The sequence below is a fragment of the Zeus faber genome (assembly GCF_960531495.2).
Source record: "Zeus faber genome assembly, chromosome: 20".
Lineage (NCBI taxonomy): Eukaryota > Metazoa > Chordata > Actinopteri > Zeiformes > Zeidae > Zeus > Zeus faber.
The window spans coordinates 20,762,989-20,787,687 of record NC_137207.1 but is presented as its reverse complement, the minus strand read 5'-3'; the positions used below and the strand labels follow the sequence as shown (position 1 = coordinate 20,787,687).

Here is a 24,699-nt window from a genome sequence, read left to right as displayed (position 1 = left end):
TGTGTGCATGCATGTGTGTGTATGTGCGTGCATTTCCAGCCTCTGGCACCAGGTGCATCTGCTTTATCTCCATACAGGTTACCTTTAATTGGCCTTTAATTACTTGTTTGCCTGATTCATTCAGAAGCCCACTCAAGTGTGTGTGTGTGTGTGTGTGTGTGTGTGTGTGTGTGTGTGTGTGTGTGTGTGTGTGTGTGTGTGTGTGTGTCTAGCCAGTTCAACCGCTGAGCTTGTGACCAAACAATCCAAACCAAAACAACACAACTGATTAAACATTGGACAGCTTTTAGAGTTTGAGGGTTACGACCAAGAGGCATCAAGGGGAGGGAGGGAGAGTTGGAGAGGAGGTGGACCATTAAGAGAAGATGAGATAACTTTGATCCCAGAGCGCATCACACAGAATGTGAAAACATCCCATAGTCTGATCACCCCCCCCCCCCCGCAGCACAGTGGCCATTGGGTGAACTGCATCTGGATTTTCTTAAAGTTTAATTACGACTGAACTATGACTTAATCCTAATGAAGTAATGAAAACGTCTAGAAGTACCATCATGTGGAAAATACCAGACTGTATTAAATGTAATGATGACATGTATGTGTCACGTCAGATTAAAATATACATTCCTACATATTTAGAAATCACCTATAGTTCTTGCCTTCAGTAGTATGCTTAAGGCATAGCCTCATTTGAGTTTTTAATAATTATGATGGACCATTATTATCACGTTCAATTGTTCTCTCTGGTGTCCGATTTCATGAACATACCGCACAAGTCGGCAGTGATGAAATAATGTTCAAATAATAATTCATCATTTTGATTATTTGATTATGTGTAATTGAGAATGGGTAGAATTATAGACTGGAGGAAACACAAGAAATAAAAATATAAGTACGTGACTCCCGCCCACCTCGTGCAGACGGTGGATTCTTCTTTGTTGATTGGCTGAAGGTAAACTCTGTTGTTGCCACGGTGACCGCTGCTCTCGTCCTCCTCAGTCTTCTCCAGCTCCTAGGAAGAGAGAGAACAGCAATGTTTACACTTACAGGTTTTTTAATTTTTGGTTATCTATCCATCTAGCTATTGAACTTATCTGCAAATATGTTTTTGGTTTTTTTTAGCACCAATGCATCAAAATGTATATTTTTACTCATAAGTATGTATATTTTTGGTCTGCAACATTTACATACATTTGTTTTAAGGTTTCTTTTCAATTTGCTTTGGCAACGTCAACCTATGTTTTCCATGTTAATAAAGCTTTGAATCTAGGAGAGAGGAGGGATGTTACCTAGAGTTTAACTCTGTGGCACAACGTATAACACCAACAAACCACACCTGTGACTGCACATTAGTCGAGGTCTATATAAAAAGGAAAACATATATGTTTTCCTTTTTGTGTGTGCACGCACACACACACACACACACACACACACACACACACACACACACACACACACACACACACACACACACACACACACACACACACACACACACACACACACACACACACACATATATTTTAACCTAAACCTGTTTATTTATCGGTCACTGGGAATCAACCTGAGCGAATGGGGCAATCGGCCGAAGCGGTTCCCTCAATTCTGGATCAATTTAAAACATTTTGGTGCCAATCACTTTGGTTTGACTTCTAATGATAATGGAATATAATGAACCATAAATAGAAAAAAATAAAAAAAATACAGAAAAAAGTTCTCCTTTAATGCCTGGTCTCTCATTGCATGTCTTCACCAGCGTGTATAATGCCATTGCTTATCCTGTTTCAACTTAATACCTTGGAGATTTTTACATAATTTAGCAAAGAGAGAGAAAGTGGGATACTGCTGTTTAAAGGTCGGACAAAATGTGTTCATGTGAGGAATGTGGGAAATTTAAAAAACACCCACGCAATGCCTGGCGAATGGCGCGCGCCCAACGCGTTCCCCTTGCTCAACACGTCCGGATGAGGTGTCCACAACACAGGCAGTTTGGCCCCCATATTGGTTCAATTTAGCTCCAAAACGGGCCAGAGACCAAGACCGCGGGCAATTGCAGCGGCTAGTTCCCCCATCATCAGACGGTCTCCACGGTGCAGTTTGTGTCGTTTGTTTTTTAACAGTCCCCAGCAAAAACCCCAAACAAAAAAACAAAAAAAAAACAAGCTCTCTGGGGTCCACTGGCAACTCGACTTATTTATGCATCGAAACAGAGCTGCGCTGTCTCCTTAAGTATAAATATTTTAGACACCGGTCGAGGCTAGTTATACATAATAAGGGTTGACGGGAAATAAAGTGATGATGAAGAGTCCCGAAGAAACGGCAAGACAAGGATTCCAGTATTTGTGTGTTGGGGAAATGCAAATAGTGATATATCAAAACTGTTGGGGAGACTTGAAGGCCAAATCAATCCTTGCGTCCTTGCCGGGAAGAGGCGGACCCCGCCACCAGACACTAGAGACAGGTTATAGACGAGCACATGCATACACAAGTCCATCGAGCGGCTGTTTCTTACAAAGTGCCAGTTTCAAAGAAAGTTATATCAAATATGGGATTTTTATTTATTTATTTATTTTAAGCGAGAAAATACTCGTACGGATTTCCACTTTCATGAAGGTGTCTCTTCAGATGACTGTCAGAAACGTGGACAAAATAACTGAAGAATATAAAATAGACGCAAGTACAGATTAAAAAAAAAAAAGTGTAAGAACATGAGGTACTTTTCCATTTTCTTATAAAAAATTAATTGAGCGTAACTCATCCCCTGGTGTTGGCTGAACGTCTTATTCTCTTGGTTATAAGTATAAATTCTTTTGACTGCTGTAATATTTTTATAGTGGAGTCTCACATCGTAAAAATGATTAACTGTAAACATAAGGGCCTGGCCATGTGACAACAGGGTTAAGATGGGTCTGAGCCCTAAATATTACATCTGATATGATCATCTGGTCCTTTTTGTACAATGACGAAACAATATTTTCGAGAGAAAAAGGAAAAAGAGAAGAAGGTATGTCGGCTGAAACAGGTCGGCAAGCCAACTAGGAGGGTTTTTAATCCTTATCTACCGCAAAATGACGTGGCCTGGTGACTGCTTTCAGACATTTTTATTGCTCTAAGTTAGTATTGCCAGAGGCCTTTTATTTATTTATTTATTATTATTTATTCTTTTACTTTTTGCTGTAAATTGTTTTTTGATTGTCCGCTGCTCCAGATGTGTGCAGAAGCGGTGCAGCTGCGATGGCGTCGGCCTGTAAACAGAGCGAGACGCCGTGGGGAGCTGCAGTGGTGAGACCTGGACCTCCAGCACGGAAGAAGAAATGGAAAAGAGGAAGAAAAACAAGTCGTCCACAGGCAGAGAGGTTTATAGAGACCAACCCTCGGAAAACACGTTGTGGATTGTTTTCAAGCCGGACCCCCCCCAACCCCCCATACAGTTTCGGAGAATTTGTTCTTATGCATATTTTCTTCAAAGGCAGATGTTTTACTTGTCTTGCATTATGTTCCAGGATGGATTGGCATGCCACTCTGAAAGAGCGGTGAGCACAACCATCTTAAGAGTTATTTTGACTTATTTCTTAAACAAATAAGGTACAACTTTTATCATTTAAATCAAGATGCACAACTACAAAAGTAAATAACAGAAATGTAATAACGATACGATGGTTAAAGCCATACTCCAGTACGGCATGCTAACAGTGCTAGCTCAATGCAGGGCCGCAGATGGGATCAACTCGCCTAGCTCCTGTGAAATCAGGGAAGTAGCACCTTCCAGCGTCTCAAAAGCAGAGTCATTTAAGCGAAACGTCTTGATGGCGAGTAAAACTAAAAGTGATATCTTCGTTTTAAATGGAGCTACATTTGAAACTATTACTAAACCCAAGCATCAATTTGAATGCAAGAGCTTCTGCCCTGATTTGGAGATGAACACGTTGCACCCGTGTGACCACCAGCGTCTTTAAGAGCAGACAGACCTGAGCGATCTCAGGCCGGAGACGCTGATTCGCTCGCCTTTCACCGACGGCTCCGTGGAGAAAAAACATCAGGGGGAGGTGACGACAGGGCAGTGAGGTCTCCATGTTTGTTATAAAATCTCAACTTCCTGGACTAGGGGGACCATGTGAGGCGCAGCACAGCAAACGAACACCAAATCAAAGGCAGTATTTCAGAAACAAAAGACAAACATTTTGAAGGGGAAAGCGCGACATGGGACTGCGTGATAGAAGTGATAGGCCCCGGCTGTGGGAACCGGTTTTCCCAGCAGGTTTTTGGGTTTTTTTGGGGTGGGAGCAGCTCTTCTCTCGCTCTCTCTCTCTCTCCCTCTCTGCCATCTGGGTTTACTTGGCCAGGTTCTGGCACGACGCCCAGGCCATGAAGGCCAAGTTAGCACAGCTACACACAGCAATTTACATCTGCTATAATGAAACCCAAGCATTGGAACCCCGACGGCCTGGGAACGGCACAGGCAGGACGCATGTGTGTGTGTGTGTGTGTGTGTGTGTGTGTGTGTGTGTGTGTGCGCGCGCGCGTGCGTGTGTGAGAGATACTATACATGGAAGGACCGGTCTCCGAATTCACTATTTTCTGGTTTCGAAGTGCACCAGAAAAATGGGCGCTCACTTACCAGGTGTATTTACTCGAACCTCACTTTGATAGCAGTACAATATTGTGTGTGTGTTTTTAGCACTGGTCGAAGAAGTACTTCGAAGACCTAGTAAGTAAAAGTAAAAAAAAAAGAAAAAAACTTAAGTATCAGCTTTACCTACTGTAGGTTAAAAGTCCAAAATCCAAGACACAGAATGACTCTAGTAAAAGTGAAAGTACTGTACAACATCTCTACCTACATAAAACAGCATACAAGTGCCAATAACATAATTTTACTATAGTATTTACACATGTACTTAAAGTTTTAAACGTAAAAGTAAAGTAGGCCTACGGTGGACTTCTTCCTGCAGATGATCCTGCCTGACTACTATTCACGATAAAAGTAGGACATGTGGAGTCATACAGGAACCACTTTAACAAGGATGTGACCATAATTAATCATTCTTTAGCAGTTTGATGAATTCAGTTCCTAATTTTATTTCATTCATCTAAAGAAACGCAACTGCGTTAGAAATGTGGTGGAGTAGAAAGGGCAGATATTTGCTTTGAAATGTAGGAAAAGTCAAAAGTCTCCAAAACTGGATCAATCTAAGCGAGTGCAGATGCGTGAAAAATTGATTTAACTTTCTGTCTGGATAATTTTTTTTTATGTATTATCCTTACTTTTTACACAGGCTATGGATGTATAAATAACTTCCATATGTAAGTTCACAATTGTTATCACTTGTCCTTGAACCATGTCCTATTAGCGTTGGACACGCTTATTACCGCTGTTGCACAGGACGTTTACAGCCAGTATTTGGCTGCAAGACTTTTGTTTTGAAGGATCTCCAAGAAGCCCCATGTGACCTGGCAGCGAGCTGGAAGATCCACCGGACAGCCTGAGGGGAATTTGGGAAGGCCGAGGAATTTGGACGGGAAGGAAAAAGGAAGGGATGAAGGGATACGACCTGAACGACATGCACTGTTGTGGAGCGGTCCTGGATGAACATTCATTGTGATTATTTACTATGGTGAAGGGGTTTCGCAGTCCCCTAGGGGTCCTTGAGGGAAATGCAGTCGCAAAATTGTTATTTTAATACAGACAGACAGTATTTTTTGGGCAGTTTTTGCCTTTTATTATCGAGGGCAGTGCAGACAGGAAATGGGGGGGCAGAGAGCACGATTACATTAATATTTTTTTTTTTATATTTGTCATCTTTTTTGTTGTTTTGTTTTACTTTTTTATTTTTCAAAAATATTTTGAGGAAAAAAAAAATCCCGTAAATATCTTTATACTAGAGCTATGCACTTTTTCCCAACAAGGTTAAAGTTACGTTAAATAGACCATTTATTTATGATAGGCATAAACAGTGGGTAAACTTTATTTTGTATTTGTGTTTTTCTGTGTGTGTGTGTGTGCGTGTGTGTGGGGGGGGGGATTTCAAAGCCAGAGCTTAGTCCTTTAAGCGGTTCTCATCATAAAACACAATTTGGGAATCCCTGACAAACTGTTTATTTGAAAATGTTAACGTACGCGGATGGAGCCCAAAATAAATAAATAATAAAGAGAGCGTTCCTCTCCGTGTGTGCATAAACAAAATAGTATCACACACAGACACACGTGCGTGCATACATCAACCAACAGGAAGTTTGACACTGACTTGCGCACACACTCAGTCATGAAAATACCCTACCTTAAATAGAGACATTTTGGGAGCTACGCTCATCTTGGCTGGGTCAGCGTGCGCTCTGTCGGCTGAAAAGGAAAAACATGTAAATGCTTACACACACACACACACACACAAACAAACACAAACACACACTTGTCCAGATTTGGTTACCCAGAAGTCCACAGTGTTTATTCTCCTGTTACCGTCGAGCGTTGCTCCGAGTTACCGGGAGCAGGCATGGGCCACCGAGGAGCGGCCGTCCAATCAGAGTCGAGGTAGATCGTAAATAATTGTGTTAATTGACTGTGTACGATGCAGCAGCTGCTATTGCTGCTTGGAATAGAAAAACTTATAAATGCACCATAATAAGTAAGAAGCCGGTTCGACGCGCGTGGACAAAACCCAGCGGTGAAGACGTACTCAGACACAAAACTACTCTAGCTATACTCAAGTCCCACATTGACATTTCTCTAAGTAGAATGATATAGAAGCTACACCGTATATGTTTCTTCAATGTACTTAAAAGGGTAAAGGTAAAATTTAAGTATACCTACTATACCTCTTTTCAGAATCTTTTACATTTTGTCATGGTCATGAATTATTTTTTATTATAATTATGATATGGAACTAATGAGTCATTAATGAGCAATCCCAAAATAAGTAGTTTGACAGACCCAGTCCCTAACATTTTTTATTTTTATTTTATCTTAACTTAAATTAAACCTAAATTTTACTTAAAAATGAAGTAATTTGACCGTGTTATAAGTGTAGTAGAGGAAAAAGCTCAGATGTTGGCTTTGAGACAAGTCTCTAAAACGGAATACACTTAAGTGCACATACATGTAGTTGAAAAATGTACTTAAGTATAGCACAGAGTACTTTTTTGGTGTCATTCGTACACCACCTGCTCCGTCAGCAGATTTTTCCCAGATACATTGGACCCAGTCTCCAAGGCGGAGTCACAGAGTGGAGACTTGGGAGCCTCGCAGGCTTTGCTTAAGCCTTTGGCCATTCCGACGGCGCTGGTCTGACGCCGCAGCGGGACGGGAAGCGACTCGGGAGACGAGAGGCGCGGTGGGAAGGGATCATCTTCCTCGGGGTGGATTTAAAGTGGAGATCCATAAGATCCTCCATGTTGGGCGGATTCAACTACACGTCCTAGAATGCACAAAAAAAAAAAAAAAAAAAAATCCCCAAACATCTGTGTTTTAACCCTCGTTTACGCATATTTGTACAATCTTTGCCTCTTCCTGAACCAATTTATTTGGGTTTTTTCCACAGCTTACAGACGACAACGAGCTATGCTGCTTTATCTAATTCACCACAGCAGTTTCTTAACAAGTGCCAGCTGAATAAAGTATTAAATATGGGATTTTCATACGGAATAATTGTACTGATTACCACTTTAAAGTCCATGTGAAATTGGTAATATTGTCATTTTCAACACAAACAACATCAATCTAAGTTATATTTAGGTAAACGTTTTGAGGAAATGGGTTCTAGGTTCCCAAGTGCAAATCAATGTCGGTTTTTAGAGATATCGGCCACTAAGACGGTGGTCGACATCTGGACTGAACCATCGTGAGATGTGCAGAAACACCGGGGGGGGGGGGGGAAAGAAAAATCTGAATGGTTGATATTTTAACAATGAGGTGATAAGCAAAATCCACACCGACTGGAAAAAAAAAAAAAGCTGAGACCACAACCAGAGCAGATGCATTTTAACCTTTTAACAAAAATGCATTTCCATTTCGCTTGGACTTCAAGATGACACTGGGCTCCACTTAGATTCGAGGATGATTAAATCTTTTTTTTGGGGGGGTGGGGGGGAGATACTGTACATGTTAGGACAGGGGGTGAGATTATGGAGTGTATGTTTGAGATACAAGTAGGGAAGAAAGGAAGGTATGAATTATCTTCGTAGCCTCCTTCCGTCCTCCTTTCCCCAATCCCATCAAAGAGAAGTGTCCATTAAAATCCACAGGAAACAAAAGTCGGGGGGCTTTATCTAAATCTCAGACCATAAATCTGTTTTTATTAACACCACTTGACATTCTGGACCAAAACGGCCTGCCTGGGATGTAAAAAAAAAAAAAGACCATAATAAAGAAAAAAATCCTTTCCAGTAAAGAACATCAGATATCCTTCATTTTCCCTTCTCTTCGCGTGCTTTTTAAATTTATTTAAAAAAATTTTTTTCCCCAAGATTCCCCCGGTGTCCAATACTCAATATGATTTAGTCGGGATGATGCAATGCTTTTTCACCGCCGACTCGTGATTCCACTCATCGCACGCTCTTTTGGGTTTGACCTCCGTCCAAGACCCTTCACATTATCCTCCATTTGATCTGTAGGAGAGGACTCAAGGGCTGGAAAAAACACCTCTTCGAGAATTCCTGTTTGTTCCCCAAGTATTCCCATCCATCTCACGGCCAATTCCAGCTCCAGAGGGCTGACGCGGTGGGCAGGTTTCCTGCCAGTGGCCAGTGGAGGCCGGGCCGGTGTGAATATCACCCAGCAGCCAATGGGGAATACTGCAAAGTGGGTCAAAAATCAACGGATTAAGAAGAGTTTTCTTCTTGTTTTATTCTGCCCGTAGATAGTGTTAGCGCAGCTTTCCAAGTACATCAGCACAGCTCTTCACCCATCCCGACTTTGGCACTGGTGCGGTGCAGGATATATGGGAACCCCGCCGACACACCCTTGTAAGTGCAGTTCTAGTACCAAATGGAATGAGGACACTGTTGCCACAGGCCTTGAATAAGGCGCAAATATTACATAGATGCGGTGTTTTACTAGCACAATACCTGTGCTGAACAAAACACAATGGCAAAGGAAGAGAAACGTCTCCATGTGCGCTCACGTTCAAAAAAGAAGATGAGCGAGCAGTCACAACCTGATCTCCAAAATCCTCCAAACCGACGTGAGGAACCTCAACGTTCAGTGTTATGTGGATATCACTGACTTTCAAAAGCCAGTATCAAAAGTGGATGGAGCAGCATTGAAGACACATTCCTTTCACAATCCTTATTTGCCAGGCATCCTTGTGTAAATGGAGGTCGGACGAGAAACTGTTTACGTTGTGCAAATAAGTTGCACAACCTAGGCTGACCCTTTCTCGGGCCTTGGTGTTGCTTTGGTTTGAGGCGCTTTTGCTTTGGTCTTTTTAAAGATTTGACATTTTCCCCCCTCGCTGCCGCCCTCCCTATCCAGCACGCACTCCCTGCCACTCTGCATCAGAAGCAGAAAAGCGAAAGACAGCAGAGCAGCAAGAGACAGGCTCAATGTGAGGCAACAGACATGGAGGAGACACATTTAAGCCCAAAGCAGACAGACAGACAGACAGGTAGGCAGGAACACAGACTGTCCGGCAGAAAGACAGGCGGCCATGAAGAAAAGTAAAGACAATAGTGTGCAACCCATGCAGTCCATCTAGTCCATCTAGTTGATATCATGATATTCACTTTTCTTAAATAGACTAGCCAGCTGTGACATGGACGCCACACCTCCTTGGAAGTGCTGGGGGATAAAACATCGTAACTTGATAACTTTGATAATGTCTTGCGCATATTTGTTCATTTATTTGTTCATTTTTATTTTGATATTGATTTGATCTAAATTATATTTACGTCAACTGTTGATTAAAGCAGCTGCACTGGTCACTTCTTACATTACGAGCGCTGCACAATGTTCACGATATAAAAACACTGCTGGGCATTTTATATTCAGATCTTTTCCTACTATATCATGATTAGCCATCAGCGAATGGTATGAAATATTGTATCGCGATAACATTTTTGGCCATATCGCCGAGCACTTGCTTAAAGGTCACCGGTGTCAATGTGATTATCTGCCGTATGACTTTATAGCTGGTGGTGTTGGTGTTTTCAGGACAGTCCTACAGGTGAGGTATAGTTTGTAGGGCCCCCTCAGCCCAGTTTACCCTCCCGTTGTCCCCCTTTTTAAGCCTGCCCTCATGGGTGAGTATTCTTGCATTTGGTCCCGTCCAGGGTTTCTGCAGGGCTTACCCTAACCCAACCGATGTGAATAACAATTATCCGAGTTCCTGTGAACGCAGCATCAACCGAAGAGCTCTATCCGTGTCCAACGTAATAGCAGTATACTAGTTAATCGATCGCGGACGGCGTCGCTCTCTTGCACAGGTGAAAATATAAAAATAAAAAAATGCTAAAACGGGGTGCCAGAATTGTACTAATTTTTAGGCCTAAAATTCAGGAAGAAGACTTTTTAAGGACCCACAGAAACCCTGGCAGTTCATAGTGTGGTTTTATCATTTGCAATGATCTGAAATTCCTGATTCAATACCTCGGTTTTTTGAGCTTGATGTTTCTTCGAATCCATGACTGTGATTTAAAAAACACACCCATAAATCATGCCAGGCCAGCAAGCCGAGGCGCAGTGAGCTTGTTCTTCGGTGGCGCGATCATAGTGTTCATGCACAACACTGTATGGGTGCAATTCCTAAAGTTGGAGACTTTCAAACTTTTAATGAAGACATGGCGCTCGTAGCTTCCTGTCGTCAGCGTTTTGAAGGCACTCCGTTTTACCTCCACCAGACGAACACACGGGAAACGTGAGTTTTGAAAGATCTCCACCCTGGAAGGCGTCTTCCAGAAGCTCATTTTTCAGTGACCTAAAACGCAGTCTGGTGTTGACGGGAGGCCAAAACCCAGGGAAACTACTACGGTGATAAATGCGTCTTTTCTTCATTCATGAAGGAAATCTTTTTTTTTTTTTTTCCTGAGGCTAAAAGCTCTTCCGCGGGTCTCGTTGCAGGAGACACATGGGATCTCAAATATTACATGACATTTCGTCTTCAGGATTCGATCATGTCTTTGAGGTGAACCAATGACTGGTGCCGCATGCTGTACAGACTTACAGAGTCAACGGCGACACATGAAGCACTGAATAAAGGGGCTCTACAGCCATCCCGCATCCGAAACACTTGTGGAAAAAAACAAACCCCAAAACACTGCTGGGCAACGGTAAACAGGAAGCGTCCAAGGAAGGCTGTCGATCAGTAATTCTCAACCTTTATCACATCCAGGACCTTCAATTTTGACCCCATTTGGTGAGATTTTGTCCAATTCCGAAAATTCCATACCCGTCTTAACACTCGTAAATTAAATGACTGTGATGTTTGACCTTTAATCATTTTGCTGGGGACCCCACTGGAACCTCTTGAAGGGCCCCTGCCGGTCCCCGGACCCCACATTGAGAACCTCTGCCTTAAGCGTAAACTCAGAAACTGTCTTGGTATTTAACCTTGTGAAGTCCTTTTTTTAAGAATTGCATATTGTAGAAAGACGGTGATAAAAGAAGACAGATTGACAAGTAAACAAGCAAATAAGCAGACAGGTAGGCAGACAGGCACTAACACCAACAGACAGGGGCAGATAGCCAGACAGACACAATGACAGGCAGGCAGGCAGGCAGACAGGCAGACGGACAGAACCAGGTAGAAAGTAGTCACCGTCTCCCTCAAAACATGGATTCTCAGTCGCTTGTCAAAATAAAGCCAGCCCGCTACCCCGCTAGGCACGAGCAAGCCCTCAAACGGTTGAACACACACGCAGAGACAAACCAAAAAAACCTGCACGTGCGCGTGCTGAGAACTGTGGCCGCCCTCTGAGAGGAAGACGTTCCCCCGGGCCAAACATCCGCCTTGAATAGAAACCCGGGGAAACGGGTCCAGGTGCCTCTGAACGTTTTTGTCGTCCTCCCTCATTCCGCCTCAGCGGCAGGGGAAAAGGAAGCGTTGTTGCCGGCGTGCGACTGGAGGCCGCGGCGAGTCGAGCCCCCCGGAGCCCAAACACCACACCGAGAGGAGTGGAAATCACTGAGGGGAGCGGCCCGCGGTGAAGAAGACGGTGAAAAACGACTGTTCTTACCCTTTGGCTCCTCGGAGTCGCCGGCTTCCAGCGGTCTGGAGGAAAAGGGGGTGAGGGGATGGGGGGGGGGAGACAGAAAGGGGGTCACACTCAGAATAAAGTAAAGGGTTGAACACAGCCGGTGCACAGTCAAATCAGAACACCTTTACTACTCGTGCCGTACTACCTGGTTATGTAGGATACTAAGAGGCGGGCATACACGACACAAGAGCCAGGCTGGCCAAGGCCACGCAGAGTTTGGGGCGAACACAAGCACATCTATTCCCCCACATTCTCCATGACCTATTAACTTCCGAGCTCATCACCCGTTCCCTCAGAATACATCGCGTACGGCTACATACATACACGCAGGCAGCAGCCAGGCCACGCAGCACCGCTTACCTCCCACAACGAGCGTCATAAAAACATCGAGTCACGTCTTAATGCCGCTTAGCGAAACCCTGCGCTGGCAATGATATAACAGCAGAGCCCGTTTAGTATTTGAACATGGCCATTCATCTCTTAGTAATAGGCGTTAAATATAAATGGGGAGAGCAGCTGCCTTGGAAAGGGGGGGGGGGGGGGGGGACTGCGATGACGTAATAAGGGAAGAAGGGAGAATGCGCGTTCAAAAAAAAACAAAACAACAACAAAAAAAAAAAAAAAAACACAATGGCGAGCCAATGGCGGCCAGCTGGGACGGGGTCAAAGATCATGGAGTGAGGGGAACCCTGATGGGAGTCATAGAGCAGAGCGCTTATGCCTGAGCCTGACTGGAGCCGGGGGCCCCGGTCCAAAGCTGTGGCAGCGGGATTTTTACTGCTTCAGACTAAGTGGACTCATAGCTGTTGATACTATTAAGACATGACTCGCTTGCAGAGATCTCTGGAGTAAAACGTCGTTCAGCGCCGTCCTCAAATGCGTCTCTCCCTATTCCGATGCCATTGCCAGCACTGCTGGAAAAGGGAACATTAACAATGGAATTGTTAATAAATAATAAAATAAATAAAAATAAATTGCCTGGCCATAGCTTTCGGGCCTAACCCTGCATTCAAGTGATGTCAGGAAGTCTGGCATGTAACTCCTGATTAGTTTCGTTGTTGAATTATGACGCTCTAACGTCATTCTCTGAATTGGATCAATACTGGAGGATTCAGCATGCAGTACACGTGTCATGTACGGCTAATTTTCTTATTGTTAAAAGAGATTTTTCCCTTTCCAGAAGAACAGCAATAAGAGTTTTAAAGCCGTATATGTGCTTTTACCCAGCATTTCTGGTGGGAAAATAAGGAAGATTATTGAAGCCAATGTAACAGCACTTGTGTTGGAAACCAGCCGTCACCCTTATCCTGCCGTCCTGGCCGCCTCTGATATCGACATTCCACATTTGAATGGGACTTTCATGCTCAAATAAATTCCAATTCAATATATTTTGAAAGGAAAGTTAGGATTCGAGTGCGCGGTCAGGGAACAGGGCCAGAGAAATGCAATCCTCCCCAAAACAATAGCTTGTGGTGTTCAGACAAGAGGGAGAAAGAGGGTTCTATGGTGGGAGACCCAGGGGGGCGCCACTGCTGAGAGACACAAGGGAGTCCAGCCGGAGTTTGCCAAAACACAGTATTTGGGAGCAGATACCCAAACCGATCTGGGAGGACTGAAGCGATTTGAAAAAGAAGTGGGCCAAACGGCCAGTCTCCAATGGCTGCCCCTGCCGGATATTAGATCCACGGTGTCAATAACCTATGTTAATGTAATTTCTATTCATTTTCTGATTTAAATGCCGAGGTGGAAAGTGCAAATCCTTAATTAAGTCACAGTATTGTTGGGTGACGAGGGAAAATCATTTTTTATTGCTTCTGGAATTCAAGTCTTTGAAAACATTGCTAAAATCAATAACTTTGTTCAGAGGCTATACACGTTAATTTAAGCACTTTGTAACAGCTACAAAAAAAAAAACTGTGCTGCGCTGAATAAGAGTTATACTCTATAATGTACCATGGAAGGTGAAGACGTACTAGAGTACTGTAACAATAGCACTAGTTGTACTTTCCACCTATTTTTAAAATGTGTGAAATTCCGAATGAAATACTTAATATTTTTGGCCTAGACTGCACATAAAAGCTCCAACCTCACACCAGAGCTACAGTACGACACTACAGCACGACTCTCCACTACTACTACTACTACTACGACACGACTCTCTTCTACTACACTACGGCACGACTCTCTTCTACTACACTATCGCACGACTCTCTACTACACTACGGCACGACTCTCCACTACTATACTACGGCACGACTCTCCACTACTAATACTACTACTACGGCACGACTCTCTACTACTACAACACTACGGCACGACTCTCTACTACTACAACACGACTCACTACTACAACACTACGGCACGACTCACTACTACAACACTACGGCACGACTCTCTACTACTACACTACGGCACGACTCTCTACTACTACACTACAGCACGACTCTCTACTACAGCACGACTCTCTACTACTACTACACTACAGCACGACTCTCTACTACTACTACACTACAGCACGACTATCTACTACTACTACACTACAGCACGACTCTCTACTACTACTACACTACAGCACGACTCTCTACTACTACACTACAGCACGACTCTCTACTACTACACTACAGCACGACTCTCTACTACTACACTACAGCACGACTCTCTACTACTACACTACAGCACGACTCTCTACTACTATACTACAGCACGACTCTCTACTACTACACTACGGCACGACTCTCTACTACTACAGCACGACTCTCTACTACTATACTACGGCACGACTCTCTACTACTATACTACAGCACGACTCTCTACTACTATACTACAGCACGACTCTCTACTACTACAGCACGACTCTCTACTACTATACTACAGCACGACTCTCTACTACTATACTACAGCACGACTCTCTACTACTATACTACAGCACGACTCTCTACTACTATACTACAGCACGACTCTCTACTACTGCACTACAGCAGAGTCTGGTCCCAAAACACTCGCTCTCCACAGGCCTACCCCTGGATCTGGGCGACCTCCATGGCCGACACAGCCTGCGTGTCGAACCGTCTTTGCACCAGGCCACCCCCTCCCACCGACGCCCCTTGCAGCAGGCGGAGGGCCCGCCGACGCCTGGTCGAACCGGCCCCCGCCGGTGACTGAAGGGGAGGGGCCACGCGGATCGGCTGCTTACTGCCTTCCAAACTGGAGGAGGAGGAGAAGCAAAAGGAACAGGAACAGGAGGAGGAGGAGGAGGAACAGGAGGAGGAGGAACAGGAGGAACAAGAGGAGGAGGAACAGGAGGAACAAGAGGAGGAGGAAGACCAGGAACAAGAGGAGGAGGAAGACGAGGAGAAGGAGAAGGAGGTTGAGGACACGGCAGTGGTAAAGAGGTGGAGAACAGCCAAACAGACAAAGTCAAGCAGGCGAGCCATTAATCAAACACTTAAACACACAGTAAATCCCCTTCACTCCCCCTCTGTAGTTTAATCTGAAATCATGTCGAACACAAACACACAGAGAAAGGAGTCTGACGGACAGATGGATTAAGGGGGGGGGGGGGGGGGGGGGGGAAGAGAGAGAAGAAGTATGGGACGGCTGTGGGACAGAGACATTAATGTGGTGAGCGCTCACATCTGATCAGGGATGATCTTGCTGGTGGAGGTCTGCCCAACGGCAGACGTAGTCAATTCACAATGACTAACGTAATTCCACACCCCAAAAAAATAAAAATAAAAATACAAGATTCAACACATTTTGTAATGAAGAAATCCTCTCTTTCCTTTCATCACACGCCGCTCAAAAAGGATTACGACAAACAGTGATGAAATGCCTGGGACGGAGAAAACAGATTGTTAAGCGAGACATTATGTTCCAATGAGCAACCGCTTGGATCGGCGCTCGTACCGGTGGCCTTTTTTCGAGCCCGGCCTCCCCCCTTAAAAACGTCGCTTCCCATCATTGATGACCGTCCGTGGCGACGACTTCTCTGGAGCCCTGACGACTGAGAACCTCGGCGCTCTCAACGTGCCCGGGCGCTTTAATGAGGTCAAACCGGGCGTATTAAGCCCGAATAAACCCCGTTAAATCTCTGTTTCCAAAATGGTAAGCTCTCAAATTAAATAACATTTTAATAAGGCCCCGGGCTGATAAATAAATAAAAAAAAACATCCTCAAACTCTTTGAATCGGTACAGACTGTGTAAGGAAGTGGTACCGGTGCATCTCCACATCAGATCCACCACAGCTAAAATAAAAGAGGTTATATCAAAATGAGTCATATTCTCCAACAATCTAAACACAAGCACGAAGAAGCGTTTTGGTCAAAGGAGAGGTTTTGTGGGAAAACGCTTCGGAGACGGATCGGCATTTCAAAGACGAGGAAGGGAGTTGAGAACACAGCCTTCGAGTTTTAAATTAGCGAGAGCAGGAAGACTGGTCTGCGGCAGATAAACCTGCTGACGGACCGGTCTTCAATGTCAAAGATAGAGATGCCCCGGTTTCCTTTGCACGCACACACCCACACCCACATCAACACACACACACACACTTTAGAAAAGTGGGAGTACAATGACCTGACCTTGACAGCTCTGGCAGGGTTTTGAAGTTGATAGGTTTCTTTGGAATGAAACTTCAGGTCTGAATCATCACGTAATATTTTAAGATGGAGAGAGAGAGATGTGTATTTTAGATTAAACTGCATCCAGTAAAGGGCCAAAATGATGTAAATACATATATTTGCAGAAATGACTCCCTGTTTATCCGAAAACTGCTAACATTAGTAAAAATAGTCAAACTGATTGCGCTATCCCAATAGGGCAACTGTCATGTCAATTACAGCATCTTCATAACATCTACAAGGACAGAGACTATTGCAAGAAACAATTATTATATTAATTTAAATTTCGGCATGCATGCACCTTGGTAGTATTGTTCAATCTGAATCTTGAATATTTAGACTGATGGATGAGCCGAGTAAACTTGACTGCTCATCATCATAGTAATACAAATGACAAGCGCTACTTGGGTGCCGATACGATAACATTGCGATTCTTTGTTTTGTTGCTGCAATACACCAAGTATTATGATACTGCAATGTTATTAATTTCTCTCTCTCCGTGTTTGTATCGCAATGTAGACGTGTTGAGGAACTTAAATAACTTAAGATGTTTCGACAACACTGCTTCTTCTCGCTTGTTAAAGTAAATCCGTCCCCTTGCCGCGGCTTTTTGGGGTTTCGTTGTGGATGGCCAAGTTTTTTTTTCTTTTTTTTTTTTTTTTGGGGGGTCTGGACCGAAAATGCTTCACACGAAAACTACACTTTTAAATGAATCCGCATTAGTTTGGACATGGGCTGTATCTCACGGCCCTAAATGCAAATAAATAAATAAATAAATAAATAAATAAATAAATAAATACATAAATACATAATAATACTAAAAATAAAAAAAATCTTGGCAGCAGTACTGATACAAATTTGTGGGGAAAAAAAATGGCGATAGTATGCTGTATGGATCCCCGCCCCTAATGTGTGCATGTAAACACAGTGTTTGCCCAGACCCCACATGGCGTCTCTCACAGTGTGAACACAGGCCTGTGCAGCCGCCGTCTCCGTGTCTGACACACATCGATCGTCACAGGCCGGACAGGAACGACAAGATTAGAAGCCCGACGTGACAGGCATCCCAGACACCACATCAACCTGTCTAACTGCTCTACTGCTCCCTGTAATCTAAACTCTACATTGTTGGCATGACTGCATGTCAGTGTAGCCCACAAAAAAACCCCAAAAAAAACCATTCAGCATTGGTTGGCCACCAGGGCAGAAGCATCCAGAGACACCATTGATATTAAACGCTGTAGAAGTGAAGTTGAGTTGAGTCCATAAACACATTTAAGTGGGGATTCACCGATCATGATTTTTTCATGACAGATTCCGATTCATGATTTAACTTAAGCAACAAACAAGAAAGCAAGAATACGCCGATAACATGTTTATTTTCTCTTTAACAGGCCGAACTGGCCTTAAACTGAAAAACATCTGTAGCCAAGTGAAATTAGAGGCAACAACTGCAGACTAAGCATGTGCATGCTCAGCAGTTTGTGTTTTAAATAATATAGTTTTAATTGCTATATACTTCATTAGTCCCTACGGGGGAAATTAGATCTCTGCATTTACCACTCAGAGTATATTGTATAATTTCAAGATTTAAAGCAGAGAACAGAATGGTCTAACTTTATCCTTGTTTCAGGGAATGACTCCAATGCAGCTTGTGTGCATGGAGTGCGAGTGGCATCTCTATGGGGGGGGGCGGACCACACCAGAGCTGCTTCCACACATGCACTGCAACCCTGAAATGATCCGGACTTTACCCGGAGGAGCTGTATGTGTGAACGCAAATGTCCAAATAATTTGCACCAGACCCTAACCGGACTTTACCCAGCCAGCACTAGTGCAAAGTCCACGTAATGTCCGATTGAGCGGTATGTGTGAACAGAACAGGCGATTGTCCAGAGAATTCACAGCGAGCGAGTGGGCGTGTCGCTTGTCGATGATGTCTCTACCATGCCCCAGTTATTTACTTTCCCGTCACTCTTCTTGCACGGAGCGTGGATGGTTCGTACCCCTTTCTGCTTTCCTTTATACTCCTTTCCACTCTTTCGTTTACATTGGGGATACATACAAATGCATATCAACACAGCAGTATCAACGCAAAAATGAGATAAGTCTCGTCCGCCATCTTGGGTGTGCTAAAGCTCTGCAGCGTCATTGCGTCATGTCCTGCCTCCCGCACGCTTGACCCAGGCTCCGCCCCTCGTATAAACCAAACCGAGAATTTCCCAGTGTGAACATGTCTGACAAGGACAATCTCCAGTTGTACAGTATGCTTCATGTGTGAAAGCAGCTCAGGTGACGGGGCAGTGACACCAAAATTATTGTCTATGAAATAGCTTCAGCAGAAATGTATGATTTTTAATAGAAATGTTGTGCACATACGCACCCATACGTCCTCTATGTGCGTCCCTGAACGAGCTTTGCGCGTCTGTCGCACTCCGGCGTCTGTGTCTCGACACCCTGGCCGTACAGTGACGCCACTGGTTTGTGGCGGCGGATATTTGGTTGAGTTGCATTGCATGAACTTCTTTACAGCCACTCAATTACTCACAAATGGTAGCTTCAAAAGTTAGTTAAATATACATTAGCTGTCGATTCCGGTTGAATATGCTTTAAAAGTACTTGTTCGGGTCCAGTGCTTTTGGGTTTGTGAAGCCCTTTGAGACTGTATTGTGATTAAGGGCTAGATATTATATATATATATATATATATATATATATATATATATATATATAAACTATACTTGGACTGGACTGATGGAGAAAACATTGGCGAAATATACGAAACAATGACCGGTTGCCGATCACGTGTTGCGATTGACGGTTGCGATTGACGGCCGGTCGACCGGTGCATCTCTACATTTAAGCCGTCCAAAAAAACCGCAAACCCTGATCTAATTTGGAACCAATCCGACGGGGCGTGCGGCGTCAGGTACCACAATGGGTGTTGCAGGCGATAATCGACCAAGCACCAACTCAGAGTTGAATTTCTTGTCAAGGAAAAGAACAATAACAAAGCTTGACGACACCAAATGTGTAGTGCGAGGGGCCCGTTTGAGTGCAATGACCTTTCTCAATTCCAAATCATAAGCAAAACTCAGCAGCTGCTACAAAATGATTGGAGAAGAGATACGTCGCATTCTTCAAGAGCTGCTGCGGCGTGTCAAAAAGGGAGCACTTCATCCGTCTGGGTGTTGCAACTTGCAACACAGTTCATGGCCTCACTCAACACAACAAGCTGCCGATATCATCTAAAAAACTGTCAATCATACTTTGGTGCCTCCTGGTTTGATAAGCAGAGGGCATGAAAACAGAGATAATGTGTTGAGACACATCAAAATACTCACAGTGCACCCCCCCCCCCCCCCCCCCCCCCCCGACTTCAACTCTCCATCTAAATTCAGTCCATCTTAGTATCACCTCGCTCACTGCCCCCTAAGGGTTTTTTTTGACAGGACCAGACAAGCCGGGATCTGTTCATTTAGCAAGGACTTCCTGTTCACCCCCACAACCTGATAGCATAACCATCCAAAAAAAAACAACAACTAAAAAACAAAAAACAAATAAAAACCTAAACTAAGGGCATTCCAAGTGAAATCATCAACAAGCTCCCATTGCTTCCGACCCCCTCCCCAAGATCTGCTGTTTGGTATTCCCCCAACATCAGAATTCCTCTGCGTGGCTGTAAAAGTGTACCAAACAAGCGGCTTGGATGTCATAACAACATAACATGCCCTGGCAAAAAGGAAAAGAAAATGTGGGAAGTCCTCCGCTTCTCAAACGTGGCCAATTTTGGAAATGTTAGACGTGGTGTTTGCTTCAAGGAGGTGATAGAGCATACGCCTCTAAAACCAGGCTTGTTAAACGCTGCCTACTTACTCATTTGGAGCCATTTAATGGCCATAAAATATTTATAATGTAAGCAACCAATGCTTGGCACTGGACTATATATGCATACACACACACACTGCATACTCACAGTAGAGAGAGAGAGAGAGAGAGAGAAGAGAGAGAGAGAGAGAGAGAGAGAGAGAGAGAGAGAGAGAGAGAGAGAGAGAGAGAGAGAGAGAGAGAGAGAGAGAGAGAGAGAGAGAGAGAGAGAGAGAGAGAGAGAGAGAGAAAATTATTTAAAAATCAACTTTCCATTAAGGGATATTCCGCTTGTGTGACTCATGAAGAAGTAAGGAGATGTGTACTGTCTCTGTAACAGGGGTGAGAATTCAAACTACTAGGTTTGGTAGTGGACTAAATGAAGTGACTCTCAAATCGGGTCCTTGGGACCCCAAAACACTGCTGCCTTTCCATCCTACCCGGTACAGTAGTTGACTGAATTTAGCTGGAATCACCGGTCTAAAACGATCCCAATAAACAGCTAGAAGAACCACCGACCTAATAGCTCAAACTGACTCAGCACTCTTTCTGCACAACAAGTTAATCGTGAATCAGGTATATAGGTGTTTATAATTAGACTGTACACAGTCAAAAAAAGTACATCTTTGAATTTTTTTGGGCTTAGATGGTTTTTACTTGGCTCTCAATTTTGCAAAATTTTTTCTACACACTTGATTGGCCAGGCACCAAATTAGCCCAACGAGCAAAAACTGCAACTAGCCTTGCATCAACACTTGAACAGAGGTTGATAATTGGAGACCCACTCTGAGGTTGACGGTGACACCTGGCGTTAACTCACCTGAGATGAGAAGACAGCTTAACGGCGGAGTCAGAATCGGATTTTAAACCGGAGCTTGCGTCTCTTTTCAGTTGAGCGCTGCCCCCTGTGCCCTTGGAGGACACACTGTTAACTTGTTCCACATGTTCCGCAGGTTTACTCCTGAGGGCACTCCTGGTACAGGTGCTCTCCGACGCCTTATCCTCAGACTTCCCCTTGTCCGCCGAGACGGCTTCCGATGAATCCATTTTCCTGTCCCGACGGACATATTTGGAGGTGAAATCCTCCGTGTTGCCGTAGCGCTCGGCAAGCTCCCTTCTCCTCTCGGCCTTGTAACGCGCGATTCGCTCTGCCTTGGTCTCCAGGGTGGAGCTCTGTAACGTATCGATGCCATCCATCTTATCGTCCTCCCCGGTCAGATGCGGTCAGAGTTCAGGGGTCACGCACCCACCTTCTCTTGACTGAACGCAGAGCAGCGTGGATAGCTCTGTGCTTCTTTAAATGTCCTATTGAAAAAAAATTCCAAAAATGGCTTCAGAGTTGTTCACCCCGGAGAGCAATAGTCCACTTCATCGAAATCCCAGCAGGGCTGCAAAACAACACAGAGGATAAACATTAGTAAGTCATAAGTGTGTTTCTCTTAATAGGCTGTAAGAACATTTGTATTTAAATCTGTTATAATGAGTTGACGAAGGAACTAAGTATGCATTCGGCTTGTGGTCATAGTTAACCAGCTGTAACCCGCACAGCTTTCGAGTTCCCAAGCCAAGCCCGGCCCTGCCCTGCCTGAGCTCACAAACCTCCCCCCGGTGTGAAATCTAGTCAGCCCTGCCAAAAAGACAAGGCATCACCGGCGCTGGCTCGCCAACCGCTGCAATGGGATTCTCATATAACTCTGTGCACCCAGGCTCTCATATAACCTCCATTTGATCCACTCACTCGGAACGAGGAGGGAGGAGGGAGGGCAACAACAGCCATCAAATACTATAATCTTCATCCCGTTTTATTTTGTGCCTAATTGGAGCCTTAGTCTGTTCTGACACTTGGGCCCCAGCCAACGGCTGTAATGATTCTGTATTTACAATGAGCGGCCATGCAGCATGAGCTCACAGAGCAGAGCAGCAAAACCCGCGGATCTGCGGACGGAGCGGCCCCTGCACTTGCGAACTCACTTAAACGCAACCTCAGCTGACAACAGTAATAAAACTGATTATGTGCGTGCAGTGCCCCCCCTCCCAGACTCTCAAAACAAAGCACACAGGCTTTTCCACGGAGCGCTCGCTCACAACCCCAACACGCTAACAGCACTTTAGGGGGTTCGGCCCCCAGACACACCAGGAGCTCAAGAATGGAGTAATAGGTAAAATGAGCTGTGTTTTTACGAGAGGCATGAATGTGGACCTGGAGAGGGTGTGTGTGTGTGTGTGTGTGTGTGTGTGTGTGTGTGTGTGTGTGTGTGTGTGTGTGTGTGTGTGTGTGTGTGTGTGTGTGTGTGTGTGTGTGTGAGAGAGAGAGAGAGAGAGAGAGTGATGGGGGGGGGGGGGGTTCCCCGCGGTGGAATATGCAGGTTTTTACACTGGAAAAAAATGAATTTTACGGGGAAGAGAACCTTCACAATGAAAATGAACAATGGATTTTATTTTATTTTTCTCTTTCTATTGACTTTCATTGACTGCAAGAATAGTGTGTATAAGATTTTGTATCTCATCTAATTATTATTATTATTTTTTTAAAACCTGTGCTGTCAGTATGCTTGTTTTTGTACGCCAGTGCATCTAGGATGGAGTTAGTCTGCAAGTGTAATTCAACTTCTCAACTTTCAATGCAACTTTTTAATCATCCTCAAATCATCAAGAACTGCTGCAATAACTCTGTCCTGTGGACGACCTGGAGGATGACAAGAGCACTGTTTTTGTTACAGAGAACCGCCACCAACCCCCCTCTTTGACGAAGGATCTTACCATGTGTTGGTCTTTAAACAACTAACCATCATTTCTACTTCAAGAGGGGGAATCACAACTGGTGAGACAAATAAACATAGAACCGAACAGCATGTACATGGAAAAACATAAACAAAGAAAGATCAGATGACAACATGTATCGACAAAACAGAGTTAATTAAGTCCTGGAAAATTGGAACAGCAATTGGGCACGTGGCCTCTTTCTGTTATAGTTATGGCAGTAAATGAGGGAGGAAAGGAGAAGGATGTAATCAGGAGGGTGTGTTCAAAGCAGGTGGGGTGTGTGTGTGTGTGTGTGTGTATGTGTGTGTGTGTGTGTGTGTGTGTGTGTGTGTGTCCCCACCGGTGAGTGCAGGGACTTGTCCCAATTAGTTCAAGTGTATGAGCTCGGAATTACAGATTCAAGAGGTTTATTCGTCATATACATACTTTCATACATATATGCAGTGAAATGTAATGCAACGCACCCGGTGATAACACACAATATGTCCTAGGAAAAATTTATTTCTAATAGACCAACTGACTGACTCCTAAAACTTAATACAGTAAGTCAAATACTTATAGAATAAAAATAAAAATGTATGGAATAAAATAAAATACAATAAAATAAAATGAAATAAAATGGAATAGATAGAGGGAATATGCTTATGTATATGGCATAGGCAATTATGTATATACAGATATGTGCATTAAAGTGGCATGTGAATAAAGTGAGGTAGTGTTTGGGATAATACAGCACAGTATACAACAGTACGGCGCAGAAATACGGCATCACGAACAACCCTGAACAGTGACACAGTATGCGGTACAGTATGCTACATACAGTACAGTACGGTACTGTATGTATGTTGCAGTATGGTGCAGTAAGGTATATCGTAGAGCATCCAAGCAGCGGAAAAAGGCCCCACAGCCACTCCTTAGTCCCGCAGCCATAGACACTCCACGAGGAAAGCAACAAGCACCCTGCCCTGCAGCCACAGAAGACACCCCCCCCCCCAGCCCCTATAGAAGCTGGAAGCCCACGGAGCAACACCCACGCCCGGCCCCGAGGAGCATAAACTGGTCCCAGAGAGCACAAGCAGACCCTGCACCCCTGACGGGTACATACAACTCACCTCCACATGCAGGCATAAGACGTACACGCAGGCGTAGAACCTGGGCTGCAGAACCAGGCAGAACGACCCGACAGAACGACAGCCCAACAGAACTTCCCGCCCCGCAGGCCATCCGGCGGAACGCCCATGCCCACCAACGCCCCGCGCAAAGGCGAGACCCG

General features: G+C 44.4%; 1 protein-coding gene across 1 annotated transcript in view; it reads right to left on the bottom strand.

Moving 5' to 3' along the window:
* The window catches only part of LOC307245381 (supervillin-like), a 79,800-nt gene that overhangs the window by 38,993 nt on the left and 16,108 nt on the right, over positions 1–24,699 (bottom strand). Inside the window, exons 2-5 of the mRNA XM_080020940.1 lie at positions 21,484–22,051; positions 12,160–12,194; positions 6,273–6,334; positions 909–1,009 (exon numbers count right to left, since the gene is read on the bottom strand). Coding sequence (XP_079877066.1) covers positions 909–1,009; positions 6,273–6,334; positions 12,160–12,194; positions 21,484–21,860 — 575 coding nt within the window. The 5' untranslated portion in view covers positions 21,861–22,051. The remainder of the gene's footprint in view (positions 1–908; positions 1,010–6,272; positions 6,335–12,159; positions 12,195–21,483; positions 22,052–24,699) is intronic.